Source organism: Cyclospora cayetanensis, unplaced genomic scaffold (genome assembly GCF_002999335.1).
Source record: "Cyclospora cayetanensis isolate NF1_C8 unplaced genomic scaffold, CcayRef3 CcayRef3_contig_1, whole genome shotgun sequence".
Classification (NCBI taxonomy): Eukaryota; Apicomplexa; class Conoidasida; order Eucoccidiorida; family Eimeriidae; genus Cyclospora; species Cyclospora cayetanensis.
In genome coordinates this window covers 661657-683059 of record NW_020312036.1, presented here as the reverse complement: position 1 = coordinate 683059, position 21403 = coordinate 661657, and the positions used below count along the sequence as shown (strand labels likewise).

At 55.5% G+C, this 21403-nt stretch overlaps 1 protein-coding gene across 1 annotated transcript; it reads right to left on the bottom strand.

The window, feature by feature from the left end:
• Positions 1 to 637: 637 nt before the first annotated feature.
• On the bottom strand, positions 638 to 18511 carry LOC34618515. Its single transcript, XM_026336863.1, has 19 exons — positions 17572 to 18511; positions 16067 to 17387; positions 15172 to 15833; positions 13942 to 15003; positions 11529 to 13584; positions 10795 to 11327; positions 10351 to 10634; positions 9633 to 10181; positions 7163 to 9435; positions 5998 to 6778; positions 5712 to 5870; positions 4124 to 5440; positions 3304 to 3583; positions 2637 to 2838; positions 2273 to 2520; positions 1934 to 2059; positions 1617 to 1709; positions 1181 to 1388; positions 638 to 1037 (listed from the first exon to the last, which is right to left on the bottom strand). The coding sequence occupies exons 1-19, from the start codon at positions 18509 to 18511 to the stop codon at positions 638 to 640; spliced, it is 13494 nt and encodes a 4497-aa protein (XP_026192648.1).
• Positions 18512 to 21403: the final 2892 nt, after the last annotated feature.

Sequence of the window (21403 nt, the reverse complement as noted above, 5' to 3'; positions counted from 1 at the left end):
ATGCATGTACAATCGCCTATCATAAATGCCCTAAGCACAAGGAAGAGACTCTAGCCAAGCAGTCGTATCTGTGCAAGCGAAGCGCCATAAGTGTTGCGGAAGAGTGAGCGTGTTGCACCCTGTCTGTCTATCTGGCTGAGGAAGAGTAGCAGTAGTCCAGATCTGGCAGATGTGCAGGTGGATCACAAAGAGCCGCCAGAACGCACTAAAATGTTTGCCTGCCTATCCGTAAGGATCTTTTCGAGTAATTCGTAGGGCCTCCACGCATGCAGTACGAGAAATCGCGCGAAATCCTGGAACACGACAGAGCTGCAGGGGAGGATGAAATCGATGTACTTGGTGGGTCTGTCAGTGACTACCTGAATTTTGTGATGACGTCCGAACGCCACACAACAAAGGTCATTGTCAGATAATTCTTTATCCTTTCAGGCACCGAATGGCGTTGCACACGGCAGGACTCAGGGAAACTGTCCCGCTTCAGTTGCTGGCAATTTGGGCACAACCGTGCAAATTCCTCAGTATTGCAACGCATCCTAAACCATCAGAACGACCTTGACAGTTTTTACTGTAGTGCAAATTTCATCATGGCCCGGAAGAACATGGTCATCTGCCTCGCACGAAATGGTGCTGCTGCTGCCTACCAAAGCTGCAATGTGCAAACAACTGAATCGTGGCATTGTGCTGGACCAGAGCAAGTCGTTTGCAACGTGGTAATGCTTAATCCTTTTAGCGTTCCCGATTTTGGCAATAAAATCGACGCATGAGTGTCGAAAGCACTAAAACCTAAACGCTGTCGATATAAAATAAATTGTGAAGCATCACAGGCAAGAGCGATTGCGCTGCACAATAGTGAGCTGGTGGATTGGCGCGACAGCGCATCGCCTAGCAAATTTGTGGTGGGCTCCATATACTTCTCTGTAAAGATGTACTGCAGGAAGTTTCTGAGGCAGCGAACAACTGTAGGATAACCAGATTTTTGAAAATCGCTATCCACGAACAGTAAAAACCGATGATTTGATGGGTCAGTAAAATGGCGCCTACAAAAACAGTAAAAACACTTTCAATCAGATGCTTCTCTCACACTGGATGCCGCTGCTCGGCATCGGTGAATATATGGGGATGACAAGCACTAGCGTGACACCTGTTGGGACAGAGTAGCATTTACCGCTGCGTCACTAGCATCGCGGCTGCTAGGAACCAATGGTGCCCAGAATCGGGCACCGCGAGTAGCGGAGGAGTATTAAGATGCTCAATATGCTTTCTTGCTACACCAGCCTCGATAATCTTGGTTACAGACTGCGTTTTATTACGTAGATCAGCTAAAAGAGCCACACTCACGGCAAACCCAGGTACGAGATATCGGCTAAAATATGCAAGCCCATACTCAACTATCGTGCCTCAGTATGTCAAGCAATTATGCTGAAATAATATTTGGACGCTTCTGGGATTCTCCAGGATTATCAGGGTGCATATGTAACCAAACAGTTTAGTGCGTTTTAGCGTCCCTTTTGTGGCTTTGGGCCGGAGTAATGCATACAAGAAGAAATACGAATGGTAATGGTAGAAATACGACTCCGCAACTTATGGTTTTCCACAGGGTGTAACCAGAATTTTGCTAAATACGGGTGTACATACAGTGCCAGAGGGATGGCCGGAGGCTCTTTTGCGCACATTGGGGGTTGTGCCGTGCACCAAATTGGATGTAGAGTCTGCTTTTTTGTATGCATAAACACGTTGGAGTAGTATGGGATGAATGTAAAGGGGAGTTAATACGAATCCTCAACAGTGCTATGGCGTTGGATCATTACCGGTGTCTGCTCAATGTTTTGAGCTGAGGATCTTCTCGAAACATCGTCGCACCTGGAAGAAATGCCCAGAATTGGTGAGTTGCGAGCCCCATTAATCATGGATTAGGCTGTCAATATCCCCGTACATTTCCAACGCATGGCAATATAATTGCTTGCTTGCTTCATGCGAGATACAGCGATCAGGTCAATCCATGGGCTTGCAATTCGATAACGTTGATAATTCTCAGCTAGGCCTGTACAGCTAGTGTACACTAGACACACAGAAGGCCGAAGGTATAAACCTATATAATTTCGGCTTCTTTTCCCGTTCTTCTCGTCAGCAAGCTGGCACTGCCTGGTTCACTCTCTTCGACCGCTAGCCAGTTTATTGATCTAGTACTAATTCTTCCTTGGGGATGTTGCGGCGTGCACACAACACAAGGAATAGTATACAGTGTCACGGCTGAAGTCCCACTTTTACACGCTGTGTAGTTCAGAGGCATGCCCTTGGCGTACATGCTCCGCCTTAGCACTCTTCCGTTCACCGCGTCGGGAGAGTGCCTGTAAGGTCTCTATCACTCTACACCCAATCAAAAGGTCACACCGATGGCACAAACCCTCTTGTTTGGGGGACACTGGGAAGGCGGCGAAGCCCGAAAAATCCGCCCCCTCCGTTTCCCTCTTCCCCAAACCTACGAAGAAGACACCTGTGTTGTGTTCCTCTCCTGGTCGTCTGTAACGACCTGAGCACAGGGTGGTGCCGCTGGCACTGTCGTCACACTCTGCTCTAGCCCTGATTCCTCATCCTTGTGTGGCTGCAGCTCTGAGTGCAGATGCAGGTGTTCCGACTGCTGTTGTTGCTGCTCGCGAGATGGAGCATTCCCTACATGGCGAAGGCCCATTAAGGCCACAGAGGCGACAGCGCGTTCCTCCTCTAGCTCGATCGCTTCTGCTTTAGTTGAATGCCTGATGCTAGATGCACCGTTTTCCATGTTCGCAGCTGCCGTATTGCTCGACAGACGCCCGCTGCTGCCGAGAGCCCTTGGTGATCCTGCAGTATTGCCTTCCACATGTGGCAGCGGCGAGCGCATCTTGAGCAAGCCACAGAGCTGCCTGCAGACCGCAAGATAAGGGCTAGCGCAGCCAGTCAGCAAGCAAATGTGACATGCCACGGATACTAGCAAAGAACACCTAGCAGACCAGGAAGCTTTGGAATGCACGGTAGCAACATCCAAGGGGCAACACCGCAAACGGGCTCGTCCTTGCGAGCCACTACACGCCTCTATAGTATAAGTGCACACCCGCATCCCTGATAGCACCCACAGCAGGAACAACCACAAGACTTGCCTGCAGCAACAGCTTGCGAGACCTTGAGCAACGAGGACTGGGGAAGATTCCAGGTAGTTAATCAACGGCTGCCGATAGCAAAGGCCGTATAGGGCCTCTGTAATACACGTCGAAGCCACTGAGGCACAGAGAAAGAGCTCCGAGCGCGTCCAGCTGTGTTGATGATTGCTTCTGAAGTACTCTAGCGCCTGCTGTAGCTGTACTAGCACCTCGTCTTCCAGGTCTACAGAATCAAGAGACACTGAGAGAATCGGAGCATCTGCAGCCTTCTGAGCAGTTGGAGCAGATTCGGAGAAGAGTTGAAGCTTCTTTTGCTGCTGCTGCTGTAGAGGCTGATGCGGATTGATAGGACCCGCCTCCATAGGAAGCTCTGGCCCTGGAGGATTGGAGAGAAAAAAGGTCATGTGCTGCCACTTTTGCACATCCGCGGTCTCCCGCATTTCTGACTCCTGCGACATGCAGTACGACCACCCAAAAAGATTCGATCGGTTGATTTTTGAGTTAAGAGCTATGATGTCTTCAGAAAACCCCTGAAGCTGGAAGGAACTGCGCGCATGTTCGTGCAGTAGGCATGTACTACACGAACATATTACGCGATAGCGATGGAAAGGTATGAAGAGCCCTGTGTTTGCACTCCCACTCATATATGCGTGAAGTGCCGCGCACGGAAAGGCTGGCATACTTACTCTGTGTTGACAGACCCCGCGAGCAACGGGCAAACGAAAGGGGGAGCATGAAAGGAGGAGGAGTCAGCACCAAAGGAGTGCGTCAAGCGGCGGGCAGAGATAGAAAAAGGAAGGCGTATGCATCACGGTCGACACCAGGTATCAGGCAACGAAGGGACTATCAGGCATTGAGCTCACGTAGCTAAAGGTGCAGATCCATGAAGAAATAGCAAAGCACATCAGACGCGCCTCACATAGAAAGAAGGCACACATAGTGCCTATCTACGGTTTGGGAGCCATTATAAGTGTATTCTGCCTTCTTACCGCATCGCTGTTCTCGGACTCTTCTGCTGAGGGCTGCCCTTCTGGTGCAGGCTCCTCTTCTTCGTTATGCCCAAAAAAGCCGGCAACGGTTCGTATAAGGCCTACCCCGTCTATAGCTCTGAGTGCCACTTCTCTGTTCATCCCTGGAAGGTTGGAGAACGAAGCCCTTCCGCCTGGAGGCCGCCAACTGCTCTCGCCTTCCTTCCTGGGAGCGTCGTTCGCCTTTGCCTCACTCTGAGTGTCTTTCCCAATCAAAGAACCAAAGAAGAGCCAGTCAACCCGCCGCTGCTTTCGTCGTGCACTGGCCTGCTGCTTGTGGAGCACAATAGCCGGGTGAGGAGGCGCGGAAACAGTGCTGCAACGGGAAGGGAAGTAGTACCGACAGCACTGGAGCAGGTGGCAAATGCGGAGGCAAAGCCGGCGACAGGCCCTATAGCAGAGGTCGTGCATCACGAGGTTGGGGGGATCCTCAGTGCGGCTTCCACAGTTGCCCTCGCTGGCGTTCCAGCCTCCAAGAGAGCGGCTACCATCGCCCTCGTCTAGTGGCGTGTTGGTCGCTCCGCTGGAGCCACTGGTAGCCTGAGCTCCTTCGCAACTTCCCCTGGCCTTCACCTCCGAAGCGAAGAAGTCGGGATCGTCGAGGCTGCACAGGCAGCAGGTCCTTTCCAAGTTGGCGTGCCAGTCGGCGTGAAGTAGAGCCCTAAGGATCGGTTTCAGAAGGCGCTGGAGTCGCATGCTGCGTGCCACAAGAGATGTACCGCCGTGAATACGTGTGGTGCCGGTTGATTCGCTACGTGTACCCGAGAGGGCAGCGCTGTAAAAGAAGCACTCCGCGGCAGAAAGCAGCCCAGAGACTGCCCGTGGCTTCCTATTTAGAGAAGAATATTGCCCTTGCGCATGCTCTTGCGGCTGCTGCTCCAGAACGCAACAGCACGCACACGGTAGCTGTTGCGGCTCATTCGCGCGGATCCGGAGTACAGGACGTATCAGGCCGAGAGCCTCGAGTTCTTTTTTTAATGCCTCTTGTAGACACTGCAGATGTCTTTGAGAGGTTCTCCCCTTTGGGAGTCCGAGCATCGGCAGCAAGGTGAGCAGGCACTCTGCCGCTGCCTGTGTGACTGCTGGGTTGGTGGTTCCACAGTGGAAGAGAGCCGCGAATGCCAACTCGTCGGCTTCACGCGGCTTCAGAAAGTGCGTGTCACAAAGCTTTCCGGGGTCAGTTGCTGCTGCTGCCGGTTCCTCTTCGCCGTGCGCCTGCTGCAGCAGCATCGCGCTGTGCTTTAGCGCGCGAAAGAGGAGAGGCAGCAGGGGTGTTTCCTGACACAGATACGCGCGCATCAACAGAAACGAAGCCTCGGGCATGCAGATTACCACTGCAGCCCCAGCTTCCGCGGCAGCACAGCAACTATGCCAGGATTGCGCTGCGAGCAGCAGCAGGAGCCACAGCACACCCGTGCCTGCTTACGCTTATGGCGGCAAAGGGCAAGAAAGAGGATGGCTGTAGCAGCCGCCTTCTGATGAGAGAAAGAGCAGCAGCCTCTGCTGCTTCCGAAGGCCAGGCGCAACGTGGGAGGGCCGCACAATGCACGATACACTGCAGAGTAGCCTCAAACGCAGCTGATGCAGCCGTTGCAGCAATCGCCGCTGCGACTCCTGTGGCTCCTTCCCGTTCGCGAGACGCGTCTTCCCCGCCATGCGCCTGCCTCCCAGTAGGCCTGCATCTCAGCGTTGGGTATACTGCGAAGCCCTACGCAGCAGCAACAGCCGAAAGCAAGTAGTAGGACGAGATGCAGGAAGCCGCATGAGAGAAAAGCATGAGGGGAGGCGGATGGGGTGTCAGAGGGAACAGCGAACGCACTGAAGTGTGGCCCTACCACCTCAAAAACTTCCAAGACACGCAGCGCACGTGACTCATTGCCAAAGGCATGACTTGCATGGGGAAGTGCTGTGCCTTGTGCATTTTCCGCATCCTGAGCGGCTGCATCGGCACATGCAGCTGCTGCGGCGGGAGAAAAACCTCCCTCCGCCGCTGTGCGGTGCAAGCCAACCCACAAGTGCGTCAGGATCTGGAGGCAGGCTAACGCGGACCGCAAAGAGTGCAGCGCATCCGCAGCGAGCAGACTCTCAGACACAGCCTCTGCGGCAGCTGAAGCATCGGGGGGGGCTGTCTTTCCAGTGGAAACGAGGACCTCAAGCCGTAGCAAATGAGGCTGGATGTCGTCTAAAGTCATAGCTGCAGCGTCAACAGCAGCATCCGTCGCAGTCTCGAGCAACCGCTCCATGCTCTTCGCCGGCAGCAGCAGCATCCCCTGCCCAGTACAAGGTGACCTAGAGGCACTGGCAGACTGCACACGAGCACCAGCTGCCAGTAGACCGTTGGTAGTGATGTCTGGAAAAGCTTTGGAAGGAACGAATGCTGTCCAGGTGCCACAGAAATGCTGTTTGGGATGTCGATGCGGCATGGAGGTACCCGCATTTGCTGCCACTCTCGCGTCTGCGGTGTACTCCGGGCTGCGTGGCTGTTGTTGTTGCTGCTGCTTTGAGGAAACGCTCTCATTGCCAGTGGCACGGGCGTCAGTTAAACCAGCGGAGGGAACGAGATTGACAACGTGCAGCGCTGCTGCTGCTCCCTGCATCGCAGCAATTGCTGAGCTTCTATACCCCAAAAGCGGATGGCCGCAGAAAGGTGCAAGGAAGGGAATTAATGCGGGCAGCAGCGACGGCTGCGTAGCTCCAAAGAGCCTGAAGAGAGCGGGCATAAGAACAGCGTCGGTGGCATATTCCAACACACGCATATGAAACATGCAAACATGTATACACATATAGATGCACAGACACACACGTACATGCACCTAGATACAGATACCCACACATATGTCACACTCTATATATATATATATATATGCGCACACACATGACACAGACATACAATGCTACAGCAGCATGCATGGAAGACCGTGCAGGAGCACAGCCTGCAATACTTGGAGGGGTAAAGAAGAGCCAACATGCAGCAATAGCAGTTTTAAAGCTCTTGCGTACAGGGTTGCGTCATGTATGGCACCGATACAATCGGAAGGATTTGTGGCTCTCGCAAGAAAATTGCAACCGTCTAGGGCTTTCAGAGCCTGCCGCAGTCCAGTTACATCAGCTAAGGCAACGAGGAGCTCTGCTGCTGCAGCGACAGGAGAGGAGATAAGCTGGGTGGCCTTCCTAGGACTGATGTTTTCCTTGGAGGAGCTTGCAGCAGAGCCTTCCACCTGCGCTTTCAGTGAATCCCAGCTAATCAGCTCATCGTTGGAGCCAAGGATCTGGAGTCTCGCACTTTCAGCATGTGGAGACAGCCGCTGTTGCTGTTGCGACCCGCTAAGGCTCGTTGCCGCATGAGCCATACCGAGCCGCAACAAAGCTGTTCCGAGTAGAGGTGCTGTGTGTCTCTGCAGCATCCTGCCCAAGGAGGACGGCTTCTGATGTTTGTGTTGGTGCTGTTGCTCGTGTTGGAGCAGCAGCAGCAGCAGCAGTGTCGCTTGGTGTTGGGCCTGAGCAGCAGCGGCAACAAGAGCGCGCTGGTCCTCAGCAGCGAGGGCTCCTGTCTCGCCAGCCGCGGGGGCAGTTGCTGCCAGCTTGTTGCAGACACCCGTAACGTGTGAGATCAGTTTGGCCGCGAGAGACTTATCTCGCGAAATGCACGAGGCAAACAAGCGGTGGATGCAGTTCGTGCTATAGAAACAGCAGCTCCCCCGCCACTGGATGACTGCCGCCATGTCTTCAAACTGCTCAAGGCTCAGGAGACTCGCAGTGAGGCCCTTGAGGTTCCACACGGCGGTAGCGTCCCTCTGCACTGCCATGCCTCCCGCGGATACAAAGCTCTCCTCTCCCTCTCGAAAACCAGTAGACACTGGCGAAGGAGCTGGCGAAATGAGGCTGCTAGCCGCAGGCCCCGCAGACGCAGAAGACATCTTGGAAAGATCTGCGCTTGAAGGCTGAGTGTACGCGGTCAGCGGGCTAAGAACCGCGTCAAAGTCAAGCAGTGCGAGACGAAACAGATATTCCGCAGCGCTCTCCTCTAGCTGAGCCTCCTCCTGTTGCAGCCGCTGTGTCCAAAAGGTTTGCGCTTCATACTCTAAGGCAGCCACACAGAAGTCGCTGCCAGCATCCGCTTGGGAGCTGCCGTCTGTCTCTTTTTCGTTGTCTTGCATAGAGCCTTGCTTTGTCTCCCTTGAAGCCCATCTCGCACCTGGCATGCCCAAAACAGGCGCTGCAACAGCAGCTGCTGCAGCAGCAGCAATGGCGTCGTCGGAGTCAATTGGACCCGAGGCAGTAGCAACAGAGGCAAGCCGATGGCGCAGCCGCTGCAAGCAGGCACGGCGAGTGCCCATACGAGTCCTTCGTATAGGGAAGACAGCGAAAAAAGCCCGCGACACCCTGCGAATAATTGCGGGACGGTGCAGAATATTGCTGCTGCTGCTGCTTCGCTCTAACTCCAGAGATGCCTGCGAGTGCTGCAGCGGAGGATCCTGTTTATCATCCCCCTGCGTTTGTGCCTGTTGATGCAAATGCGTATTCGCAGCAACCGCATGAGGAAGCGGACAGAGCAGCTCTGTTAGACACCGCATGCTGACAAGTGCAGCCGGTCCCTCTGATTCCGCTAACTGCATCAGGAGCATAGAAATCGCTCGCTTTGCAGCAACCTGGTTCATTTCTATGTGGGGCCTCAAAAGCAGCAGCAGCAGCTCCTGCCGCCGTTGGAGCAGCTGCTGCTGCCTCTTCACCAACTTATCCTGCATGCCTCCGGGGTACAACAGCCTTCGCACTTCGGCAACGCGACCGAAGTCTTGTGATTGTAGCCTCCGCTGAGAGTTCGACGAAGTGCCCTTAGCGTCCGTGAGAATGCTTGGCTTCTCAAATAGCGGTTCATGTTGCTCCAGCAGGAGGCTCCCTCCCTGGGAAATTGTATTAGCGGATGCCGCCGGTGCAGAGACGTCTGTTGTCGCATCTGCTACAACACGAGCTGCCGCTGTGCCCCGTGCAGCCTTCGCAACCAACAAATCAAAAGACTGCATGGCGAGGACGGAGAGCTGGAGGCAGCTGTCGCCTCCCTTAGGAAACAACAGAAGTAGCAACTGCAGCCAAAGCTGTAGGTCCTCTCCACTGCTGGAACTGCTGCTGCTGGTGCTACGCACCCTGCTGCTGTCATCTCCTTCGGAAGGCTCGTCAAGGAGAGGCAGTGCAGCAGAGACAATAAGCTGCACTGCTCTAAGGCCTCGCCACCGGACAAAGGGAATACTGCTGTTGCACAGTTTAAACAAAAGCGCCTGCACGAATTGAAGCGGCAGCAACAACAACAACACATGCGGCATGCGAGGGAGTCTCTGCTGCCAAGGGGCTAGTCCTAATGCGAGAGGGCAGATCGCATGGAGAGGCAGTCGTAGCTCATTGGGGCCTTCAACTCTTGAACCGAGGTAGGAGGGCGGCACCTACGCCGTCCAGCGTGTGGGGTGAGCACAGTTACCTGAAGCAAGAGGGCAGTCGTCTGCCAAGAACTGGAATGTCGCGAGAGTGCGAGCAAAGCTTCTGTGGCCGATGTTGCTAGGGCTTCAAACTCTTTATCGGCGGCACTAAGTGTATCGAGGCAGAGCTCCAGCACTAGTCCGTCTTGCACCGCATTTTTTGTATCGACAAGCAGCTGCTGCACGTCTGTTCTGGCTCCCGTTCCCGCTGAGGAGGAGCCGGGGAAGGACGACACCCTCAGACTCCGGAGAGACTCCAAAGGCTCCTGGCTGTCTCCCGCTGCAAGCGCTGCGGCGCTCACTCCAGAAGTCTGCTGCTGCTGACCCTCTCCTCGGTGATGCGGCAGCTGCTTTGTGCGTTCCCCGAGGAAGCTGCCAGAAGCATCAGACGCTTTGCGTTCCTGAGACTCGCTGGAGGCCTCTAGGTTCCCCGAAAATCCCGAAGGCAGAGAGTAGAAATGTCTCCTTGTAGGTGCTCGTGCCAAAGTTTGTGCTGCAGAGATAGCTCTTACATAGACCGTTCGCGCGTATGCTGTTGTAGCTGCGGGGACCTGGCAGGAACCGCAACGCAGCAGCGAGACACAAGTGCTCGTCGTTTTTCGCTGCATTTCCTTGCACACCCAGCCATCCATTGGCTAAGGCCCTTATCCGCACTACAGAGGGTGCTGCGGATGCTGTTGCTGCTGCTGGTAGCTCGTTTGCTCGGGAGAAGGCTCTTACCTGGTTTCGAAGGACATGAAGACTGGCCACCAATACCATGCAGCACAAGCCTTTATGGATTTGTAGCTCTTCGCCAGAAACCCTCTCCAGTTGGAGCAGCAGGTCGTGTTGTTCCCTGTGTCGGTCCGACGTCTGCAGCCGTACCGGCAGCATCTCTGCAATGCAGTTGAATGCAGCAACTGAGAGGGGTCGCAGCTTAGACTCCCCAGTTGGAAGACTGCCTATAACTGCAGCACGACTGCCGTTGGTAAGGCCCAAAGCGGCTTCCACGGCAGACAGAGGACCTGTGGACGGCTCGTTGACAGACACAAACACAGGGGCAGTCACATATTAGGCGCTGTGTTACCCTGCTTCCGTGTTGGCGAATGTTTCAGGAGCTTGAAGACGCTTTTTGACGATAATCGTATTCATGTCAGCAACCCAGCGCAGCCAATTAGAAGGTACCCGGTAGTATTAGCGATGCCCCTGTCTCCCAAGCACTTGCTGCCTCCTTGAGTTGTGCCGACGTGGCCTTAAGAGAGCTGACAGGCATCGCTGTAAGGCTTCGGCAGTGCAGGCAGTATGGCAGCAGAGCACAGATCGCTAGCTCGACACCCCGTCCTATTGCGCTGCCTATGACTGCAGCTGCTTGCAGAAGCTCCTCTTGGCTGGTGCTCGCATCCACGTCTCCCCCATCTTTGCGACTGCTGCTGGTGCCGTCTAGATTCTCTCTAAAAATACGTGGCAGTAATGGGGGTCCCTGCAGCAGCTCGGCTTGCCCCTCGACACCCCACCGTGTACCACCGCGATGCGGATACTCCGAACTCAAGCTCTTGGAGCCGCTACTCTGAGCAGCGGCTCCAGCACTTGCAACAGTTTCCTCCGCTGCCTCCACGACCCTGCTGCTGCACCTGAGAGATATTCCGCAATGTGCCTCTACCCACTGCGTGCTGAGCATCAATAAAGCAGGCGAATCATACACGGATGCTGCCCGCATGCTGATATCCCGCCGCGAGTGATCCTCAGCTGAATGGTACTTTTGCCGCAACGGTGCTTCTTTTGCATGCGCCGCGCGTGCGCCTTTAGTAGACCTGCTGCCGAGGCCAGCAGACGTCGAACCAAGCGCAATGCCGCCTTTTCCCGCAGCCTTGCCATGGGGAGGAAGGCGCAGGAGCAGCTGCTGCTGCAGCTTCTGCTGCAGGTCTAGTGCCGCCATCTTGCACCGCTTACCCATGGAGTGAAGAGCTGCGGCTAGGGTGAGAGCGAGAGCTCGATCCGTCTCCTTTTGAAGCGCAAGAACTAGAGAGAGCATCAAGGAAACAAAGAGGAAGAAGGCGCATGGTTTTTGGTGAGTTGCAGCAGCAGAGGTCGTTGCCTCTGCTGCTGCCAGAAAGGCCTCTGTCTTTTCTATCAACTGGACGGCATCTGCCTCATTATAAAAGACTCCCAGCATCGAATCTTTTGCTTGTTGCATGAGCCCTCCGTAGGAGGCAGCAAGGCTACCTGAACTTCCTCCGAAGAGCCACGTTCCTAGCGGCCTGGCGCTGCCAGTAGCAGGCGCAGCAGCGGCTGCCGCTGCGAGCAAAGCTGTGACTTCACTGTTGCTGGAAAGAGCATCTGCCGCTGCTGCCGCTGCGGCAGTAGCAGACAAGAGACAAGGGAGTGAAAAATCAAAGAGCTCCGGGGGAGGTGAGGCAGCCAGAGCAGTGCGACACAGTAGCAACAGCACCCGCCCCCCTTCTGCCTGCTGTTTGCTGCCGCTGCTGCCAAAGAAAGGAAATCCGCTGAAAGGTCTGCGTTGCATGGGTGGCGTTCCAAGCGACTGCAGCAGACTCAAAGCCGATGCGAAGTTGCTGGTGCTGCTGCCAGCAGCAAGAGCAACAGCCCGTGCAGTGGCCCTCTGCTCCTGTAAGAGAAAAACACTTGCGCCCTCTTTCGGCAAGGGTCTAAGCGAGGCTCTCCCATCCGCCGCGAACATCGTCAGAGGCTGAATCGAATCCTGAAGCCAGAAAGCTCCGCTGCTGCTGCCCAGCCAGCTGACAACTCGCCGTAGTCGCTCCGCTTGGCAGTAACGCGCTGATGCTGCATTTGCTGCTGCTGCTTCCGCTGAGGCAGCAAACCGCTTTCTTCTCCGCCCTTTCGGCGCCTCCATGCCCGCGAAAGATCCCCACGAGGAGACACCCGTTACCACAGCGGCAGCCGCTGCAGGCAACTGCGCGCTTCCAGAGACAGCCTCCACGCCTTCTGGCCAGTCCCCCTCAACAGAGGAGCTGCTGCTCCCTCCCGGCAGATCCGCCAGCCTCTCACGCTCCCCTGGTGCCTTCGACAGCATCAGGAGACTCTCGATGATGCCTGGACCTGCCCGAACGCCACGAACTGATGCCTCCGACGTACTCGAAAGGAGAAGCCACAGCGCGGGGGGCCCCTCTGCCTCTTCCGAGAGGCCGTCCACCTGAGCCTCTGCGGCTGCGCTACCACAGCCCAAAAGCACACGCACTAAATTCTTCTGCACAGACAGGGAAGGAAAGGAGCGGGCGAGAACCCCCAAGAACTGCAGCGCTGCAAGGGCACGCTGCTGCTGCTGCTGTTGCAACGCTGAGCGTGCTGCTGCTGGCGCAGTTGCCGCAGTCGATATCCTGGAAGCATCCTGCATTACCAGACTTAGGGAGGTGGATGCTCTGCTGTGGACCTGCAGATCTCCATTCCCCGTTATTTCAGCCTCCTTTTGCACTGCTGCTGCTGCGGCAGCAAAGCTGCGCAGTAGGCAACATGAAACAAAGAGCTGCTGCGTTTCGCTGCCGCCATAGACGGACAGCAAACCTCGGTGCAGCAGCAGGAGCAGCTCGCACAGGGCCCCCACCCAGCCTTCACTGAACAGGGTAAAAGCGCCGTCCGCATGCTCTTTCAGGCTTTTTACAAGGAAGCTCACAAAAAGCTCAGCTTTGTCTGCATAGCTGGGCTCCAGAGAGGTCTCCATCTTCGAGAGTCGTGACTTCTGCTGGTCGTTTGGCTGTTGCTCGTCCTGGTGCGGGTGTTGCTGCTGCTGCGACGCCGATGAAGCCAAAGGCACATTCAGCATGGAGCCCTCCGAAACAAAGGCGTCCTGCTGCTGCTGCATCATATTAGAGGGTAGCACGCTACGAATCAGCTTAGAAATGGCGTTTAGGGCAGCAATTGCGAGGGCCCCCCCCTCCGAGTGTATATCTGCAGCGTGCAGCAGCAGCTGACACAGAGCTCCTGCTTGCGACTGCGGGACTGCCGGAGACACGTGAAAAGGGAAAGTGGCAGAAGAACGGCTGTCGCGGTGGCAGTGGTGATATATTTCCGAAGGAGCCGCACTGCCGTGTGCTGCTGCGAGGAAAGATCGGAAGGATCTCTCTTCGGACTGCTCCACCAGGAGGGCAAGGCACGAGCACACAGCCGGCATTGCAGGACGCAACACTAACCCGGCGCTCAAGCACTCCAGCAAAACTGGGAATAGCAGATCTGCAGCGGCAGCGCAGTGGTAGCAGCATCGCCGTGGTCAGCAGTCGATCACTTGGTCTAAAGCCAAAAGCACCGCAAAAAAGAAGAAGAGAGCAAACGCGGGGAGAGAGAGGGAGACTCAGGTACCCGGGGTTTTGCAGGCAAAAGCGTCAAAGAGCACATGCGTGGCGGCATCCCTCAGAATGGCAGCTGGTGATGCTGCCCGCGGGAGTTCAGTTGGCTTGACCTCCAGCTGCAGTGTTTCTCGCATAGTCCAGTGTGTGAAGTCAGCTGCAGCGTCGCCTTCTCCATCAGCGGGTGCAATACACAAGAGCCGTAGAACAAACATGAAAATGCCACACACTGCGACAGGAGGATGCTCTGTCCAGGCAGCACCCCCCGTAGCCGCTGCTGTTGTTGCCCTCGGCATCTGTTGCAGCGTAGCTGCTCGTTGTTTTTCTTCAGCTGCCGTCCCGCTTCCTGTGCCTCCAGTGCTGAAACTTGTAGAGTCAACTTCAGAAGCATTAAGGCCTAAAGGATTGCTCGTCGGCGGAACTGAGGGCGCATCCCGCTTGATCATCTGCCTCCTCCGTCTAAGTGAAGGAAGGCGTCTAGTGGGGAATAGCTCCTCGTCGGATGTGCTGCTGCTATCGTTGGGCTCTATAAGCCGCACGGTGCTCCAGCCTAATGCCGCTTCCGCCGGACGCAGTAAGGGCAATTTAAAATCTATGTGCGCCTGTACCTCGGTGTCGGTGCTAAGGGCACTGCTGGAACCGTTTGTTTCCTGCTGCTGCTGCTGAGAAGTTGAGGCAGACTCAGACGGTCTCGGCGCGGGCTGCTGCTCTTCAGCCTCCACAGCCAGGAACAAAGCTGCAGCCTGCAGCAGACGGGATTCTGCAAGGGATCGGCAAACCGAGAGGAGAGCCGCGGCTTGTGCAGGAGACAGGCATCTCCTGTTGGCCAGAGTAAAGATGGACGTCACAAGCCGCGCGGCTGTCTCGCATCGCATGCGCCTTCTCTCCGCAACCTGATACTGCGCGTCCTCTAGCTGACTATCCACAGACTCTCGCTGCTGCTGCACCTCTCCGGATTGAGGCAGCCGCAGAGACACAACGGGTTCCCCTTGAGGAACGCAGTGGCAAGGCCTACTGGGGAGCTGCCAAGGAGACAGCGCGAGCTGGGGCGGCGGGCAGTCGATCCGCTGTGTCTCTGTGCACAAAGCTCAGCAGCAGAACCCTTCCAACTCAGCAGCATTGTAGAAAGGCTTACTCGAGAACACAGCACCTCCAACCTTGTTAGTTTGGTGTCGCAGCCTGCCGCAGTCTCTGCAGGAACCTCGGAAGCAGGAAACACGATCAGCAACGATGGCTGCCTTACCAGCAGTGCGACCGATGAAAACAAGCGCAGCACACTGAATAGCCATCAGCTGCTGCTGCTGTTGTGGCTCGATCCTCTGCACCCTCAATCTGTGCAAGGCTGAGCCTGCAGCAGCCAAGGCATCTGTGGTAGCATGAAGGGCAGCCATAGCCAGGCCTCCCCTGCAGCGAACCGGGGAACCTAGGAGGCGAGCAATGCCATCCGTCACAAAGCGCACAGTGTCTGCATCTGTTAGCGGCTGTGCCTGCTGCCGTGCAGCTCGCAGCATTAGCTGCATGTTGGAAAATTTGTCGGCGAGAGTTCCTGAAGAGCTCTTCATAAGGCTGTCAACAGGGCTGGAGGACGGAAAGCACCAACACACGCTTGCATGCAGCCCGTGCATGGGGTCCCCTGTTGATGCCGCCTTGTTTACTGCGTGAACCACCCAACCTACTTCTTGCAGGTACGGAGGGGCCTTAGCGCCACTCCAGCAGGCAGCAGCAACGGCTGCAGCAGCAGGAGGCGGAGCAGCAATGGCCGACACGGCGGTAAGCCGTGCCAGCGCCGGATGGCATGGCTGCATCAGAGCATTCCGCCCGTTTGCTGCTGCAGGAAGCTCCGATGTCTTCGCGTCGTGCTGCATCTGCACGGCGCTGAGGGAGGATACTGCGGCAGCCACGATCCTGCAAATGCAGAAGCACAAGGCATCACGTGGAGGCCAGTGTGTATGCCTATCACAGGGGACGTCTCCATACGCTGTGGCTCTGGGAACCTCCGGTAAGCGAGACTCGAAGTTGTCACGGCAACCGCTGCTGCAGTATGGTTTGCTACTGTCCTGTGTATGCAGCGGCAGAGATAGCAGCAGCGCCATGCGTTCTGCTGCTCTCTGGAGAGGAAAGGGTTGTGCAGGGCTCACGGGAGTACGAGCGTCTTAAGAGTTTCGTCTGCGAGACTGTCTCGAAGAGGATCTCTGGGTGTCAGGCAGCGTCTGCTCGTGTGCAGCAGCAGTAAGAGCAGGACGGTTTGCATCTCGGCCGCACGCTGCGCTATTCTCCAGTGATACTCTCCCTCAGAGAGCACTTCAGCAAGATGCGAGAGAGAGGTGGCAACATGCGTAAAGAAGGCAGCTGCTCGGGGTCCTTCCAGCTTGACGCCATCTCCAAAACCAGTATCGCTATTGTTGACACTGCCGGTGTGGTTATCGCCCCTATACACAGTTTCCTCCAATTGTTGTGTGGCGACGGTCTTCTCATGCAGTAGCAGACGCTGCCTGTACGCTGCAGCGCCCTGATGCACATCTCCCTCGTCTGTCGCTGGGGAACCTGCGGCAGCCGCGGCAGCGGCAGCCGCTGTTTCCAGCCCCCCCTGCTCTAGCAGTTGCTGCTGCTGCTTCTTTAGGGCCGTGTGTTGGTCCTGAACGCTTGCTGGTGCTGCAGTATAGCTCCTATGCGGGTCGTCCTGCAAAAGATCAGCGGCAGGAATGCCAGAGATCTCACTGCTAATATGCAGGAGGAGCAACTGCAGCAGGAGCAGCACCGGGTCATGCCGCACCATTCCTGATTGCTCATCCTCCCGGCTCCTGAGCATTAGAGGAGTGCTGAGGTGTATAGGCAGCAGGAGCAGCATAGTAGCCGCCCGTAGAAGCGCAGTAACGACGCCGGAGGGAGCCCTAGCGAGCAGCATGCGCGGCAGTAAGATGTATGCAAGTCTTTCCGCTGCTGCTGCCATCAAAGGAAGGTATTCAATACCGCAGCCCCCTTCTCCACCGGGTGGCCTTGTGCCCTCTCTTCGAGCTGCCTCCGCTGCAGCAGTTGCTGCTGCTGCAAGACCATCCTCCTGAGCGCTTTGCAACTCCACAGCCTTTGGCTCGTTGTCGCTTTTTGTGTCTTGCCGCTGCGGCTCAAGGGTCATCAGCAGTGAGCGGCAGTTCCCAATTGCTGCAACCGAAGCAAAGGCGCTGAGAGCTTCCGCTGCCCGGAGAGAGATGCTCCATCGGATGGGGAGAGAAAGGCTTTTCTGTTGCTGCTGCAGTGCTAAGGCAGGTTCCTCCGGCTGCAGCGGCAGCAACACTGCCTGCAGCAATACTACAAACACTTGCTTTGTGAGCGAAACGGAAATGGCAGGCCAGCCTGACGAAAATAAAATCTTCTCCAGCAAGATCAGCGAGGAGTTGCAGACAGCACCGGCAGTTGTAGTGTCATGCGCGGTCATGTTCGGACCACCAGAAGATGGCAAAACTGCGCGACAAGCCGCACCAAAGAGGCAAACAGCAGCACATGCAATGGCCCCCTTTGCCCTACAGCCAGAAATGCAAAACCGCTAATTACAGCCGATCCTTGGAAAACGAACGAAGTCTTCAATCGATATGCATGTACGGTGATTGCTGCTTATGCTACTGGACAGGTTACAGGCCAGCCGTACCTGCCTTTTTGACCGCCTTCAGAAGCTTGGAGATAACAATATGCGGCACGCAGCAAGCCAATATTTGTAATACCTCTACCAGGAGCTCCTTCCGCTCATCTCCGTCCGCAAGCGCAGAAGCCTCTTGAATAGCGAAGGCAATGATTGCACTCAGACAACCTGCGACAGGTGTCGCGAGGTCGCTTGTTGCGGTACCTGTGACGGGCTTTTCTGAGGCGTTGCTGGCGGCGTCTGCGTAATCGAAAAGGCCCGGAGTCTCCCCAGCGTCCACAGAGGGACGTTTTAGACTGTACTCCACTCGTTTGTGCAGCTTCAGATGATGATAGAGAGCCCACCGAAATACAAGGAGCCGCAGCAGCAGGAGCAGCGCAACTTGGTGATCCTTCGCCGCTGGGTGGACCTCTAGAAAGGCCTTGATGGCTAGAAGAACTCTCTCAGGCTCCGATTCGGCATATGAAAGAAGAGAGGCACCCGCAGAAAGACACGAGGCGTATACGGGCTTTTCCGCAAGAAACTCTGCAGAGACCCCCCATGCGACTGGACAGCTTAGTTCAACCTCGAGGTTGCGCAACGCGAGGTCCTCCACTTCCCCTTTCTGTTGCTGCTGGTGTTCACTTTCCGCTTTGGCTACTGCTGTGGCTGCTTCGCCATCCGGAGGCTCCAGTATGTCATACAGAAGCTTTGCAGGCCTCCAGCTCTCCCGGAGGACCGCAAGAAGCGGAGGCCCTTCAGAGGCAGACGCTTGGGTGTGGCATTGACCAGTAGCGCCTGCATCTTCAGTGAGTTCGGAAGGTGCAACACCTGCAGCTGATACCGCTGCTGTGTCGCCTGGGAATGAGGGATGCAGAGAGTCAAGCAAGACAAAGAGGAAGTCGTCAAGGTCTGCCCCAGCCAAGAAGGCCTCAGCAGCGGCATGCGAAGTCTGTTCATGATCCTGCATTGCATTCACTTAGGCCGCAGTAGTTGCGGCCCCGAAATTCCATGCAGCTGTTACTTGTGTTGTTGCTTGTAGCCCTTTGGCCGATGCTTTGATGCTTCTGTCGTTGACAGCACTCCACTCTCACCGTGAAGACTTTAAGATCAACGTGTGGTTGAAAGAATACCAATCCCTGTAGTGCCAAGCGAACTGCGTTCTGGGGCCGCCTCCGATACTGCCTTCGTCAATATGTAATACCAGAACGCTGCACAGACCACCGGCCAAGTGCCAAGAGGCTGCCTTCCTAGGGAGTTTACTACTCCTTCGTGTGTTAATACACAATAATATTCACAAATGTACACCAGAGGCGGCTGTTTGGGTCGCCAAGGATTCCAGTTTTTCTGCCCGAGTCTTCGAAGCGCTCCGCCTTCCGCATTGCCGCGTCGGCAGCGGGCAGGAGAGCCTGGGAGTTCGACAAGACGCAATACAGATTTTTCTTATGAGGCTACAGAGGGAATGAATACCCACAGTGGCTGCAGGCACTAAGCCACGCAATGAAAGGACGGGCAAAGGGCAGCTGTTGGCACGGGAAAGGCGCTGGTGGTGGTGTGCAGCGGCACTGACATGGAGATGTCGCGACTTCGCGTGCATGCAGCTCGCCTGGCCTTCGTTATTGTCTTTATGCACCCTGGAGTAAGCTCATTTAGCCAGTGCAGAGAACACATGGCCCCTGCGCTGTGGGCCATAACGAGAGCTGCCACGAGCCGATCCAGCTGCTTGATTGCGGTTCTCAGCTGTTTGCCGAGAAGACTGTGGGGTATCGGTCATTCACTCATCATTAGTTCGTGATTATCCGACAAAATATACATTTAGAAAGGGCGTGTGCCGCTGCTTGCACTCGTCTAAGGTGTAGTAGACTTATCCAGCCTTGGGCGTGCTGCAGCCTTGCGCCAGTCCGCGGCGGTCCTTCCTATTACATACGCGAAAATAAGGGCCTTCGTGAGACCTCTGGAAGCACTCGAGGCTCTTCCGATTGAACACATCGCCCTCAGTCGCTGATTACGCTCCTACCCTCAGGGGGCCACCCGCATGGCGGACGCGACTTGAGCCTGCAGTTCATTGGTCCGTCAATAAAGACGACCCCAGTGACACCAGTAGCCACATGCACGACAAAACCCCAAGGGTACGGTTGCTCGTGGTAAAGACCTGTGCTCATAGTGCGTCTTTTCGTGTACGGCGTTCCAGCCTCGGCTACTTGTACTTTTTCCCATCTGCCTGTGGTTTCCCGCTCAGGTAAACCTGAGATGGGGCTCGAGTTCTCCAAAGTCACCGGCGCCAAAATTTTTGTAACCCAAGCGCAGTACGAAGTCGGTGAGACATCCACGCAGCATCGAGAAAGGAAATTCACGGGTGTCGAAGCGGGCTACTGCTGCTTCTGTTGCTGTTCACAAAACACATGGAGCCGCGCGCAGGCCTTTAGCCAACACTCACTCTAGTGGTCGCTTTCACCGACTACCAGGATTGACAGCAGAGCAAAACAGACGGGAATATGCTGGTCAATTCGCGGCAGTGAACGGATAGCGAGGGAAGACGTTAGTCATACAGCTCGTCTCTGCCTTCCCTTATGCGCAAAAGCCCTTTGTTGCCGCCACTCACCAGCGCTGGGAACAGGCGCAATCATTATAATGCGTATTTTTTTAGAGTCTCCTCTGCCTAAAGGCTTTGGCGTATGAATAGGGAACGCGATTTCCCCATACGAATCCTCACAGCACATAGAATGCTTTTTCCGAAACTGAACTCAGAGGACACGCCAGTTTCCATCTGCCCCACCTCTTTTTGTCTCTCTGATACACTGTACCTCTCTTGGTTTCTTCATCTCATCTCCGGTCCGCGCTTGTGGGTGGCTACTGTAGCTTATCTTCGTATTGCAGCGTTGGATAAGTTGGCAAATTGTTCACTTTTCAACACCCCCGTGTTTTTGCATGAGTCCAGGTGAATCGTGTGTGTCTTAGGGCTGATGCTGCGTCTTCCTATAGGTCAGCATGTGTCTGGTGAAGTCTTCGTGAATGTGCTCTCTGAGATCGAATTTTCCAGACTCACGCTGGACGTCTCGGGGATTGAGGCCATCACATTCAAGAGCCCTCCCCGCAGGTAGCTCTCTTCCTCCCCCTTAACATGGGCGCACTTTCTCCTAGCGGCGTCTGCAGTCCCTATTACGTCCTATCGTTCTCAGCAGTAGAAAAGCTGCCGTATATTGTGTACTCGGCTTTTTTCGTGCTATGGGATAATCAGTGACGAAATGACGCTGCAATCCCCTTTTGAAGTGTCGCATCCAGTTTCCTTTCCCATCTTTCCGTGATGCATCTTTCCGTAAGAATGCGCATGCTTGCGCTTTGGTACGTTCTGGTGTTCAGGCAGCTCTGTGAAAATGGATCTCCGCCGAAGAGTGTAGAGGCAAAGGAACGGAAGGAGATCTTTCGTTCAAAAGCGACTCTCTACGAACCACCAGACGGCCGCCTGTCCCCTGGCCATTACCGCTTCCCCTTTATTTTCGTTCTGCCTTTAGGCATCCCAGGCTCCGTGTCAGTAGCCGGAGCGGACGTCAGCAAAGATGAGGCTGGCGAGTGAGCTGCGTGGATTCCCTCCCTCCCCCCTTCCATCCCTATCCTATGCCTCTGCTCTCATATCATTCCTAGGCCTCGGGTGCTCGCGGGCAGAAAAAAGCAAAAAACTTCATACACACAGCTGCTTCCTTCTTGTCCTCCGCTCCAACTGTGTTGTCTACACTCATAGGCAGGGATTAGAGAAGGCAACGGACGCACTCTTATTATGTGGCTGCTCCAGGTACCTTAAGTCAGTCTCTGAGGCTTAGCGGAACTTGCAGCTGCTCCTGTGAGTTGCTTGTATCAGGTATAA

What these genes read in the sequence shown, in the direction of transcription:
- LOC34618515 (XM_026336863.1), bottom strand. Translation starts at nt 18,511, where the DNA reads ATGCAGGATCATGAACAGACTTCGCATGCCGCTGCTGAGGCCTTCTTG. An exon ending in TTCATGTCCTTCGAAACCAG is followed by an intron (nt 10,182 to 10,350) that starts GTAAGAGCCTTC and finishes GGTTCCTGCCAG; the next exon opens with GTCCCCGCAGCTACAACAGC. An exon ending in TCTTGGAAGTTTTTGAGGTG is followed by an intron (nt 5,871 to 5,997) that starts GTAGGGCCACAC and finishes GCTGCTGCGTAG; the next exon opens with GGCTTCGCAGTATACCCAAC.